The sequence below is a fragment of the Chenopodium quinoa genome, unplaced genomic scaffold, assembly GCF_001683475.1.
Source record: "Chenopodium quinoa cultivar QQ74 unplaced genomic scaffold, ASM168347v1, whole genome shotgun sequence".
In the NCBI taxonomy this organism is placed as follows: domain Eukaryota; kingdom Viridiplantae; phylum Streptophyta; class Magnoliopsida; order Caryophyllales; family Amaranthaceae; genus Chenopodium; species Chenopodium quinoa.
In genome coordinates, this window is record NW_018742205.1 from 2,808,503 (window position 1) to 2,822,499 (window position 13,997).

The 13,997-nt window shown below is 34.7% G+C and overlaps 2 protein-coding genes across 3 annotated transcripts; one reads left to right on the top strand and one right to left on the bottom strand.

The window, feature by feature from the left end:
* Window positions 1-310: 310 nt before the first annotated feature.
* On the bottom strand, window positions 311-8,747 carry LOC110729225 (dihydrofolate synthetase-like). 2 transcript variants are annotated; one of them, XM_021908945.1, is made up of 12 exons: window positions 8,605-8,747; window positions 7,246-7,707; window positions 6,730-6,827; window positions 6,299-6,449; window positions 5,352-5,414; window positions 5,089-5,250; window positions 4,341-4,532; window positions 4,092-4,191; window positions 3,444-3,575; window positions 2,451-2,582; window positions 1,762-2,120; window positions 311-1,005 (listed from the first exon to the last, which is right to left on the bottom strand). In XM_021908945.1, the coding sequence occupies exons 2-11, from the start codon at window positions 7,564-7,566 to the stop codon at window positions 1,780-1,782; spliced, it is 1,692 nt and encodes a 563-aa protein (XP_021764637.1). In that variant the 5' UTR covers window positions 7,567-7,707; window positions 8,605-8,747; the 3' UTR covers window positions 311-1,005; window positions 1,762-1,779. The 2 variants fall into 2 exon arrangements, with proteins under 2 accessions (XP_021764637.1, XP_021764630.1); XM_021908938.1 differs by lacking the exon at window positions 311-1,005 and having other exon boundaries at window positions 1,626-2,120.
* Window positions 8,748-12,201: 3,454 nt separating this feature from the next.
* Window positions 12,202-13,779, top strand: LOC110725704 (mitogen-activated protein kinase kinase kinase 12-like). The gene is made up of 3 exons (XM_021905179.1): window positions 12,202-12,711; window positions 12,808-12,895; window positions 13,324-13,779. Exons 1-3 carry the CDS (start codon window positions 12,631-12,633, stop codon window positions 13,524-13,526), a joined length of 372 nt encoding a protein of 123 aa, XP_021760871.1. The 5' UTR covers window positions 12,202-12,630; the 3' UTR covers window positions 13,527-13,779.
* The last annotated feature ends 218 nt before the right edge of the window (window positions 13,780-13,997 follow it).

Sequence of the window (13,997 nt, forward strand, 5' to 3'; positions counted from 1 at the left end):
CTCTTTAATATGTGCAGACAACCATATACAAACAAATTTTGCTACTACAAGGACATAAGTTACCGCCAATCCGGCCTACCACTTGCTAACTTTGGACTTTTACGAAGTCACCGCGTTTTTTTTTTTACATAAACTGTACTCCGTACTTCCTCTATTTTTTTAATTGTACCATATTGACTTTGCCCTCAAAACAGAGTATATGTCCTAAATGTTCAAGGTTAATTTGAAGTTGATCTAAAAATTTTGTATTAGGACTTGACTCATGTTTATCTTTAGAATTTTGGGAGTAAAATTTCCCAAATGGAGTAACGGGTTTCCCTCTCAGAAATTACCACATTGGCACATTGTTATACCCTGTAAATCTGTAATTGATAACTCTAGTTTAAAAGGTGGCCTAATGCTAGTAAAGAGAAGGTGCATTAATGCAATTTCTAACATACATTTCAAAAACGATACGTAAAAATCATAAAATATGAATGCTAGATTTTGAAACATGAATACACCACCTCATTCAACAGGATAGTGACACCTGCTGGCTGCTGCTGCTAAAAATTTCGGCGAAAAAAAAAAAAAAAAAAAAAAGAAAAAGAAAAAAGAAAAACTTAGATGTGAAAACTGTGACTGCAATAACTAAGCACCAAATGCAAGAGAACAATTTGGTTTTAAATGAAATTGAATACAAGGCAAGAAACAAAACCCAAATCCTTTTGCTCCTACTCCTTTATTTCTTCAACTGGGTATCTACATTTAGTCATTGAATGAGTATAAATTACCAAAGCCAAGGGGACCAGGTACCGTACCAGTATGGATATGATCATATGAAGGTTCAATGTAGCTAGTTTTTGGACTGTTAAGGCCTGATTTTGGCCTAATTTGAAATTTCGGAGTCCACGCCGTAGAATGTCGATAAGCAACAGAGCTAATCAAGTAGCCGATAAGCTACGCTTCGAATGCCTGCCAGTAAAAGCAAAAACCAAGGAGCGGAAATAGGAACTGCAGTAGATTCTTCATTATGCAATGAACCAGAAAAAAAACTTAGTGCACCAGTAGTAATTTTTACTGACAACGTGAATGGGAACACAGGAACCAAAACAGTAAAAAAAAATGTAAGACAGACATACTCTGAAAACCATTCTCAGGTATGAAAAGATTTCAAAGATTGAAATTGAATGTTGTTGGGACAGTCATACCAAATTTACTTTACTCAACCCACTTAAAAGTTAAAGGACACCAAGTGAGGAAAGAATACTGCAACCATTGTCTACCACTCTACTGATACTATAACTGTAATAATTGAGACCTGTTATATTTTTACCAGAAGTTAGTTGTTAAACACACAGCAGTAGATACTTAGATACAATGAATCTAGATAAACAAAAAGCTTTGGTATTACCCAGAGTCAAAACCTAGTTTATTGTTCAGTGAGAGGTATAGTAGATTAGTAGCAATTCTATAATTTAATTCAACATATCACAGAAATTCCAAAGTCACAAACCTAGCTAACATTCGCCACGAATTCGTAATATCACACTCAACATCTGGAGCTCCGATAAGCCTATAAACTATAAAGACATTACTTTTACTCTTACTACTGACTTAATCTAGGTAAGACAACTGCTCAAAAATTACGAATCTCAAAGACTTTGGGCCCCAAATGTTGAATAATGATGAAATAACAAATAGTCATAATAATTTGGCTCTGGTATAGAAAACTACTTTTGAATTTCAGACAAGGAAAGAACAACATAGTGAGGAAGATACCTTGTTCCTAACTGCAGCTTAACCATGGATAGAAGCTAATACAGATGAAACTATATGTAGGGATCCGGTAACTACAATTACACCTGATTGGTCCCCTGTTCTTGCTTTGAGAATCTTATTACTAGCCTTCAAGCAATTTGGTAACGAACATTCAGCAGCTAATATCATTTTGTTTGAATTTCCAACATAATGAACTGATGCATCCAATTTCAGATTTTTTAAATCTTCAAAAATAAATTCGATACCAAGTTCTCTGCACGTTTTAATCCAGATATCTTTCAAAAACGATGCTGAAGTGCTTCGAGACTTGTCTCCTGCAATATCTACTTCTGTCAGGAAAACAGCTTCAAAATGTAGACCTGCAATTAAAAACACAGTCAAACTATAGCTCTCTTTAAACCCTGTATGTCCCTTCAGTAAGCTATTGATAGCTGAACAGAAACAGAAAAACAAAATCACATTTTGCATAATTTGCTAGCCTTTTACAGCATAATGTATACAGAAAACAGAAGGTGATATCCCTAGGAAACAATAAGTAGTCATCCCAAATAATGAACCAGAAACGTCAATAGTATTAACAACACTTTACGTAAAAAATTTGCAGCAAAATATAAGTGCCCAATTATGATTTATAAGTCTCTAATCTTGGTCTGAGTGGGAATCTATCCACCAATAGGCAAATAACTAACCCATAAGGAGTTCCTTTGCAAATCCACTGTGATCTTTGTCGCTTGCCATTGCAACCACAAGGACCAACCTAGAGTTCTGGCATACGGTAGAAATCGTATTTGCCAATGCTTTAGCAGATTCTTGAGTGTGAGCTGAAATCAGAAAAAGGTACAGGATTAAACACAAATTAAACTGTTAGTAAGATCATATTAAAATCAGAATGCCAAGGCTTCAACAAAGTAGTGGCTTCAAGATTTAATTAAAAAAAAAAGGACCCCAAATATCAAGCTAATGTATCTTAATAAACCAACCACGTATGAATACTGCCTTGTGGTGGTATTAACAGACTTCTAGAGAAGTTATTTTCTATTCTGGAGGGCTGCAGCTGAGAAACCTGAAGCTCCACTCTTCTTCCGAGAATAGAATCTCTGGTGTACACAGTAAGGATTTAGCAAAAACTTTGCACAGAGAAATGATAAAGTTTTGCTTCAGCTTATTTCTTAGTTCACCTTATTCACCTCCTCCCCCAACCTCCCCTCCCCTCTCCCCCCTTCCAAACTTGCCTCAAAGAAGCTGATGTTTAATCTACAGGAAACTAGGAAGAAAGAAATTTCAAATGCATTCACAGCCAAACCATTACACACGAATGTAATCAAAAGCAAGCCAACAAGTAATATCTGGTCATGGCATCTAGAGAAATTAAGACGTTAGCAACTTTACATGATAACAGTTAAGAATCACAATCAATCAAGAGACTGTCCAGAGTGTTCACTATTACTGCAACAAAGTGATGATGGGAACAAAGTGAAGAAATACTGGCAATGAAATGCTGAAGAGATTACCAACCCACACTTGGTGTGATTTGAGTACTGCCCACCACTACTACTACATAGATTTGAAAATACGTGAAAAGAGTAAAATTAACAAACTCAAACTAATAGAGCGATTTAAATCCCATCCACTACCATTATTATAGACTTAAACATAGATGGAAAAGAATTAAAGTAACAAACCTCCATCGAGCAATGCCATTGATCCAGAAAGTCCAAGAGCATCAATTTCTTCTTTCTTCAAAAATTGGCTTCTCCCAAGCATCTGCATGCTCTCCAACCCACTACGAATGGATCTTTCAGAAATCCTCCAACCTAAACAACAACAGAGCAGACAATGATAAGAAAGTGATAGCAAGGAGGCAAAATTCAAGTGGAAGAATAGTAGCACTCCCACCAATCTAGTAGACCATCTGTCCGAAGTATGAAACAGGGATTCAAAACGGATTGGCAGTATATCGACATCCTCTCTCTCACCCCCCCCCCCCACCCACCCCCCCAGCCCTCCCCAATTCATGTGGTCTGTGCATTACTTAACTTGAAAAGAAGTGATAGCAAGGAGAAAAAATCAAGCAATGTTAAATTAATTTTTTAACAAGGGGGAAAAAACATACAGTTCTAGGGTTCAGGTATTTGGGATGATGATATGTTTGACCATCAAGGCATAACGACATACATCACATCTTGAAAAATCATTGAGATTAATTTTATGAAATATCAAACACGATGGATCTCAGACACACACTTGTAAAGTTGTATTAGAAATGTTGGCTACATGATCCATGTATAACTGAGCAACTAAACTATCAAAATACAATCAGAAATTCTTACCTTGATCATGGAGGCATAGTGCAGCACAAGTTGCAGTCACAGCATTCTGAAGTTGATGTTGCCCAAGCAATGATAGATTCACATCACATAACTCAATACACTGCGTGAAAAGAAATATTTAATTTAGTTAATAACAGAGTTGTATGATAAATATTAATGTTCCACAGCAAGGCTTTAATTATTTTGAGGAAGTCCAACATCACTAACTAAAGATATAATCAATTAGAAAGCATTTAATGGAGTGCATACTAATGGTATGTCCTTCTGAATATGAAGCAGTAAATCACAAGACTGGCGTTGTTCACCATTGATGATGCCAAAGCCATTAATGACACTTCTGTTTCCAGAATCACAAGCAGATACAACCGGCGAGAACATTGATAGAGCTTTATCACGTATAATTTGTTCAATGTGAGGAAGAAATGGGCCACCAAGAATTACCTAAAAAGTTCAACCAAGTCAAGAAAATAACATAGATATAAGCAATTAAGCAGACACGTTATGTGGCTGCAAAAATATTTGGATCATATAGAAGCAATGCAGAATAATTTTTGTTTTTCAAAATTTGAAGTCGTGTAAGAGTCGAACATTGTTGTGCTTAACAACAGGCTTATTATCTTTTAGCTTTGCCATATAAACTAGCATGCAAGATAGCAAAATCCTGGTATTGAAAAAGCTGAGAAGTTCTTTTTTTCTTTTTTTTTTTTTTTTTTGATAAATAAGGGATGGAAAGTTAAACACCTCACAAATATAGAAACATAATGCAGATAATATGTTACAAAACTCCCAAGGTCTGCCACAAACATCTCAAACCAGTGACTAACTTAAGATCAAAGCTATCTCAGCCCTGAAATCCAGCCTGCATTAGGCAACTCGCAGATTGAAAGTACTTCAGATCTTAGATTAAAATTTGCATAAAATATAACCGGTAGCATGTCATATGATTATATTCAATCATCTCATATAGATAATTACAAAGAAAGAAAAGGCACCAAACTGGGCGACCCTGTTTGATAATCCCTGACTTTGCCAATGCTATGCTTTCCAAGGAACCCCCAAGAGCAGCCAGATGTTCTTTTCCTATAGTTGTTATAACTGCAGCAGCAAGCTCGGAACTTGTGATTATGTTTGTAGCATCCCGTGCTCCTCCTAACCCAGCCTAACATAAGCACACATAAACAACAAGAACATAATTGCACATGTCGACATATCCAAATTAAGTAGTAATTACATATAAAGACTGTGGAGCCAAGCAATTACCTCAACAACTGCAATATCAACATTCTGATCAGCAAACAGAGCAAATGCTATAGCTGTAAGGACCTAAAAGATTTCCATTCATCAGTTGAAAAGAAAAAATTACAACAATAATCATAGGAGTGCAGATGAAGAGAAAACTTCCAAATGTTGAATGAAACTAAGAGCTTTGTTACTCTAATTTTCCAGTTTTCCTTATTGACTATGTAGGACATCAAGATATGTATTCAAAAGTCAAAACCTTTTAACAGATACAAGAACTAACGTGTTATTTGTCATAAACTATAAATACGAGACAACTCTAACCAGGACAGAACCTAGGAAGAGGCCTAGTAACACAGGGAGAGAATATTCTTTAGCATGAGAAACATAAATGCAGAATGAACAAGACAATCTATTTTCTTAACCACACGATAAGCCATCAAGAGAGTATGTCTTAAGGTGATCAATCCCCTCAATGGTCAATTTGTACTAGATTCAACCTCCATACCACAACAACAAACAAATTATAATGAGTCAAGGGACAAACAGCGGTAAGGTAGGTAACAAGGATCCCAACCCAGTCCATTAGACAAAAGCAAGAAGCAAATTCCAGGGTGGAGGGAAGGGGGGAGTTAGAAAAACTTACAGAGAAAACCAACACTTACTACCCAAACTAACAAGCACATTGTATTTGAAACCCCTACCTCAAGATTGAAGGTGTGGAGCCCTGAAGCCCAGGTGCTCATTTGATAAGCTAGCATCTTGCACATTACATGCGGATGCATTTCTAACAATAACACAATGTAGGATGTGGGAAACCAGCTCATTTTAAAAACTATTATCATAAGTCTTACTAAGTACGCTATAACTTATCAATCTTTCACTCCATAACAGAAGATAAATAATTTCCTTTTCCATAAAACATATCTTTTCTAGCAACTCATACCTTGTAGTAAACAAGTATATACCTCAAAATGACTTAGGCATCCAGACTCATGTGCCACTGCCTGATCAAGAGACTTCCGGATCCTAAGAAATAGAGAATACAACAAATCTGCTGCAACTGGCTCATTTTGTGTTCCTACTGATATACGCTCCCTAATAGTTCGTATATGAGGGCTGTGCAAATAGAGAGATACATAGTGAGTTAAGTAAATAAGCAAAGCTTCTGAACATAAAGCTAATCTTAATAAACTTAAAAAATAAGTTCACGCCAAATTTTACTCTATAAGGCTTTTTTTATGAAGTCTTATGCAAAACTTTAAAATTGATTGTAGTCTTGTACATAGGAATTACCATAAAAATAAGGAGCAACAAATAGTTTCTGGACCAAATCTGACCAAAGCTCTAACTACTATTTTTTTTTTAAAGAAAATGCATAAGAAAAGATATTACATGCCTTGTATAGCAACCCACACGATACCCCTCTGCCCTCAAAATATTAGACAAGAATGCAGCCGTTGAACCCTTGCCTTTAGTCCCAGCAACATGAACTGTCTGCATCAATTGATAGGCAGGCAAACCACATTTATAAATTAATGACAAAACAAGATTCATGAGCACTTGGGCAAATCATAAAGATAACAAATGCTGATAGTTGGAAAGGGGGCTTTAGTCGTCATATAAATGATGACAAAGTAACCATTTTGATAGGACTATTCGATGAAATAAAAACTTGTCATCAATTTCATTCCAAATTCCTCTATCAAGATATCCATACACACCATGATTACAACAGCATGATTACAATATTGAGGAAAAAGTTTTTTTAATCAATATGGTAATGGATGGGATTACAAAATTATAATATCAAATAGCCAGCAAGAACTCTTCTTCCAAAAAGACTAAATGACAAAAATCTAGATTAAGATTCAAAATCAATAAAAGCTAAAGAGATAAGAAAAGGAAAAATGACCTTGAACTTAGATTGTGGATTTCCAAGGCAGTCCATCAAGCGCTTCATACGACCCATATCAAACCCATCATCAGTTTCAGTGCCAGCATTATCTGGTACTCCTACTTTCTCGAAATTCTTTAGTCTATCCAAGTACTCTTCCACCTCTCGTGTCTCTGAGGATGTACTCAAAGTTCTAATACAGCCTAGTTTAACACTTGGGATCATAGAACTACTATCCAAGTTTGTGTGCTTAGACAGTTTGGCACATCTGTAGATAGAAGTAAATACTTTCATTCTGCTAACACACAAGGGGAATCCAAAGACAGATTTAAGTTGCATAACGAGCACTTATGTTGCTCTTGACCGTCATGGCTTACAAAGAAAAACTTATGCTGGTGGGTGATTATGTTATTTGTAACCCACAAGTCCAATATTCCCCATCTAATTTAGTGAAGATTCATAGCCAACTGTATTCACAACCTGCCAAGCAAAATTCAATTTCCAAGGGGTCAGTAGGAGTTCAAATTGTGCAATATTCTACTTTTTGCTATCTAGTTGTCTTATACAGAGTAATTATCTGACTGTCAACGGTATTCAATTCACATAGCAAATTCAATATTTGCATAACAAGCTTATAAAGAAGAATCTCCACTGCTCCCTATGAGAACAAGCTAGTCCCGTGAACAGGTAATCAACGATTCTGCAGCCCGGGGATGATAACATTAACTAGTATCCAAATTTCAGCACTCGATTAATTCAATTGCAAGGCACATTAATCATATAAGGTTAAGTTGCTTTGCCATCGACTTTAACTTCTTACTCCATAACTTACGAGCATCATGCATTTGGCTTTAACTAAATTACCGCAATTAAACCACAACACCATCAATCATAACTCCAATAAAACAATCTACAATTGCAAATAACAAATCCAAAACAACTTCCATAATACTACAACATTAACATGGTTACCACTAGATAATTACAATGAAATTGGGCAGAAAATCAACTAAAAAAATCAATAATAGTTCCTTAACATAGTTAATCCAACAAATGAATCATTCCATTACCAATTAATCAACAAGTTTGTTCAAATTCATTTTCAAAATCAATACAAAAAATATCATTCACAGTATGACACAAGTTTCAATTTTATCAAACCTATATTGAATTCAATTCCAATTCATATCAATTTCAAGTTCACATTTACAAGTGTAGACTATAATTATACAAAAACTAAACTAAAGATGAAAAGTCAGAAAAATTAAAAATCTAATGAGAAGAAATGGAAGATGATTGAGATTAATTGAAACTTAAAAATCAGAAATTAAAATGGAAAATGCAGTATAAATGAGATTGAAATCAGAAAAATTAAACCTAGTGGCCATATTCCGTTCGCCGGCGCCGCCTTAGTGGTGTTGGTGGCAGTGAAAGATTGTGTTTTTGGGAGATAGACTACCACGGTAAGAGTTTAAGACTCGAGTCAAGAAGAGAAGTATACGTCCTGCCGGCCACGAGTATTTTCAATTTTATACCGCGTTTTCTGTGTGGCTAGTCATAGGGCAATTAGTCTGATTGGCTTATCCTTGATCGGCCGAGTAACCCCTAACTGACCAAGTAAACCTTAATTAAATAACCCCTGACCGATCGACTAACTCCTGACCAAGTAACCCGGCCACACGTTATGGCCAGCTACATATGAAACTTAATGTTATAAGTTCATGTCATATTTTTCTAAACATCTATTTTTCTAAACGTCTGTTTCTAAATGTCAACATTATTGAACGTCTATTTTCTAAATGCAATATTTTCATTAATGTGTTAGTTAAAATGAAACACCGGTAATATTTATTACAATTTTGAAATTGCATTTTATAGAAAATAAATCAATTTTAGAAATATTTAATTTTATTTTATTCCACGTCAAATTTTGCTATAGTCTAAGTGAGGTCATAAGTGCATCTACACAACTTGAACATTTGGCCCAAAATGGGCTACTAATTGGTCTAAACTTTGGCCTTGTCCAATTTTATACCATCACCTATTCACCTCTATCTTTTGATGGTAAACATTAACCGGTATATTTAGGGCTAACAATCTTGGATGTGAATGGTGAATGTATATAAGGATGATCAAAGTTGGATTAAGTTTAGGCAAAGCCTCACCAACATGAACTATCATTTAGAAGTGCATATAGTAGCACGACCTGTGACTAGTACTCTAATTATCATAACAGTGCATGATTTTATACAAATGTCTCTTTTTTTAATGGGCTAAATTTAATGTTGATAATATAATCAGCTATTCCGTTCAAATTGACCTAATGAATGTGATGATTCTAATATAGTCTTATGACTTTTGACTACCATAATTTTTTAAAATAAACTGTTGAGATTATTTATTTTTAATTAGTAATTTTAATTAAAAATAATTTTTTAATTATTTTAAATATATTTTTATCTTCTAGAAATTATTTTTTAATATTTTTGAAATTCTGGAAGTAAAATATATATATATATATATATATATATATATATATATATATATATATATATATATATATAGGGTCGGGATCCGGTGAGAACCACCCTCTATGTGAGAACCTATCCCTTATATGAGGACAAATCTCAACCATTAGATTGTAATAAATCCAACAGCTAAGATTAATGATATAAACCTTCCCTAACAACCATGCTTAACTGTTTCGAAGCTTCAATTTCTGCTCTGCTCTCTCTCCGCCACTCAATTTCTGCTCTGCTCTTTCTCCACCACGAAGCTTCAAGGTTTTATCAATGGCGTCTAATTAAAATTTTAAACTCGACAATTTTTCTCTCCTCTTCTTGTTCACGAGTATCAATTTCCATAAATTATTGAGGTTTGTAATTCTCTTAGTTTTGTAAATTTTGTAAATTCAACAATCTTAGTTTAATCTTAGCATCAAAATTTACAAAATATTTTTCAATTGCGTGTTAATTTCTGATTTTTGTTCAATTTCCTGTGCGTTTCCTGTTTAATTTTTGTTTGATTTTTTTTCGACTTCCTGTGCAATTTCATAATCTGGTTTTTTGTTCAATTTTGTGCGATTTTATATGCCAATTTCATCAATTTTATTTTTATTGATTTTTTCCTGATTTGTGCGATTCTATGCGTTTTTTTAATTATTTTCTGCAGATTTCTTTGTTCGATTTAAGTAGTTCAATTTTTTTTTTCGATTCATCAATTTGTTTTTTTCGTGATTTGTCAATTTGCCTTGCATGAAGATCTATGTCAAATTGCTGGTTGGTACTGATGATTTAGTGTCAAATACTGATCTTTCATTATAAGTGGTGAATTCCACACTCGTTTGCCTATATATCTGGATGGTGAACTATTTCATTTCTCAAATATCTTAGAAATATAATTTGATAGGAATACTCAATCTGTATTTTAGAAATTCTTCTTGTTCTTCTTTGAGTTGCTGAGGCTCTCTTTGCCTTATTATGCTATGGTGATTTATGACAAGGAGAATGGTAGGTTGTTCTCTTCTACAAGAAAGCAGTGTCTCTCAAATACTAGTAGATAAGATAATTATGAGGTTGTGTGGTGCAGCTTGGTTCCTAACATTTTAGAAAATGCATGCTATACTATTTTGCTTGTTGGCTTTCTTCTGATTTTGATGATTTTCTACATCAACACCCCCCCAACCCCCCTTCTCCTGCATCTGCCTGGTCTATAATTGACTTTTTATATAAGGTTTCACCTAACATATATTTTCTTTTGGATGCTAGTCATTTACAATGGATGGCCATGTCCAGAAAAGACAACGGAAAGAGTCATTATCTGTGAATAATGATTGCTCGCCATTGTATGATCGAGGATATGCTGTTAGTTTGGCATCTGATTGGGGAAATGTCGAAGATAGGTAAGAATTCAGTGAGGCTTTATGTCCGAAATAGGATGTTATGAAAAATACTTTACTTATTCCAGTGCTTTTTGTGAGTAGAAAAGTGAGTAAATAAAATTGATCATTCGATGTAAATTTGGTTCTATAGATATGCTTTATGCTTGATGTTGCTGCGTTGTACTGCGTTATTTTGACAAGTAATATATCATATATAGGCTATTTGTCTCCTTTTAACAAGTAACTGCATTTAGAGCAGCCTCACCTTCCAATTTACTTAACATTTACTTTGTGCTTTCTGATATTGATGCTGATTTATCTGTTTGCTACTCTAATAACTGTCTGACGGTTGAGATTACAACTGCTGCAATGTTGCTTTATGGGGACTGCAAAACTGTTAAACAGATATTCAGTGTTTGAAAATATATAGTCTCAAACATAAACTTTTACATTTGTTAAATACTTCATAGTTTTCTTCTTCAATCTGTTGCATCTAGTGTGTGTCAGATGACTGAGACCTTGATATTTATTTTCTCTGTGCAGCATTAAATAAGCAAATAATTAGTTACTCATTTGTAAAATAAGCAAACACTTCTTTGATCATTTGGGAAATGAGCAATCAAATTTTTGATCATTTGGGAAATGAGCAATTTATTTTTTACTCATTTAGCAAATGAGCAAATAGTTAGTTGCTCATTTGTCAAATGAGCAAATAATTAGTTGCTCATTTGTCAAATGAGCAAATACTTAGTTGCTAATTTAACAAATGAGCAAAAACTTAGTTGTTCATTTGTCAAATGAGCAAATAGTTAGTTGCTCATTTGCCAAATGAGCAAACATTTCTTTAATCATTCATTAAAGAAATTCATAGAAAACTCAGTTTAAAAAGATATGTGAATTATGCCTCACATTTGTGATTTTAGTCTTTTATCTCCATCACCCTGCACATTACTGAGAGCAATTTTTTTTTTGGGTATGGTTAACATTTAGACTTCAAATATCTTGACCCATCATCGTGTCAGAATGTGAAATATAACCTTCTAGTCTTTTGTGGTTAGGTTGGTGGTGTGGGGGGGGGGGGTAGGACTTGGTGCAATTGTTGTGGTTGAGTTGGTGGTGCCACCGAACACTCAATCATATTGACTTTACTCTGCCAACAATTTCTAAAGGTAAAAACTAAAGCTGCTTCGGGGAACGGTGTATTTTAACTTTGATCATTCTCCCAGGAAACTAAAAATCAATACATGACCTCTTGGGTCATAATACTCGAGGGCTATGACTGCACCATGACATTGCCTCATTGGTGCATCATTATTTTTTATCTACTGGGATGATAGAGAAGTAAAGGAGGTGGGGGAGTGGGAAGGATGAAAGATTTTACAGGATGGGAAAATTTGATGTACCGAATGCTTTATGTTGAACTTGGATGAGATTATGATTTAGTACTATGAAGTGATATTTGACTCCTTCTTTGGTAGCAGGTCGGGGATTTAGGTCTATCCAAAGTGAAATGTCAAACATTAATGTCAGGGGGAGTGCGAGGTACCCTTCCTTGGATGGCACCTGAGCTTCTGAGTGGCAGCAGCAGTCTAGTCTCTGAGAAGGTTGTCATTTTTCTAAATCCAATTTTATGGTTTCTATAACATAATTTCCGACAGCAGTAGACTAGTGCTGACTTTTTTAATCTGTCATATTGCTAGGTTGACGTGTTCTCTTTTGGTATTGTTTTGTGCGAGCTTCTCACTAGAGAAGAGCCATATGTTGACCTGCACTATGGGGCTATTATTGGTAATTCCTTAAAATCTTTTCTCTGAGCTATGTCACAACGATTTTTTTATTTTTTTTTTGGGTGCGGGGTGGATGTGCAGAGAGTAACTCTTTCTGTTAGAATGGCAATAACTTCAACCCTAAGCAGCTAAGCACTTGCAATTGAGAAACATGGCAAAAAATGGTATTGACTGAAGTTTGGTATTGTACCAAAATTGCTATTGCTGTAATACTTATTTGGTTTCGGTAGATGACTGTAGAAACTAATGACATCCAAGCCTCATTTAGTTGGGTGCCCGGTTTGCAATTTTAAAGTTTGCTAGAGAAAATAAAATTTCCCTAGGTCATAGATTCTTTTCCGTTGTGAAAAGTTATGTCTGGAAAGGGTTTTGGGTTTTGAGGATAATGTAGGTATATTGACTCCATTTTGTTGTGCAACATGTAAATAGGAGGAATTGTGAGCAACACCTTGAGACCACCTGTTCCCGTGAATTGTGACCCAGAGTGGAGATCACTGATGGGGAGATGCTGGGTTGTAGACCCATTACAGAGGCCGAACTTCACAAAAATCGCCAACGAGTTGCGCTTTATGGCTGCCAAAATTCCAGCTAAGGGGCAAACATCAGTTACAACTACAAGAACAAACACCTAGTTGGTTTTAATTTTCCTGGCTCTCATTCAGTTAATGTCTAGTTGGAGTATGTATATGGCCTAAGCTAATTTGGCATCATAGTCTTATGGATATCATATGGATAGTTGCTCATTTGTCAAATGAGCAAACAATTCTTTGTTCATTTTATCAAATGAGCAAACAATTCTTTGTTGATTTATCAAATGAGCTGATTAAAAATTTTTAACATAGAAAATGATTTAAAACATATGATAAACCTATTAGCTCAAATGGTAGAGCACTATGCAAATGCATAGGGGATGTAGGTTCAATTCCTACATAGGTTATCTCTATAAACAAAATTAATTAAAAAAAATTCAAATTCGTACTAAATTATATGAGAAAAAAAATGGTTTGAAATGATTTATAACTATATCAACTTTGTTACAATTAAACTCTCATACAAACTTGTGTCTCCACATTACATAAATGAACCTACGTGGGATTCGAACC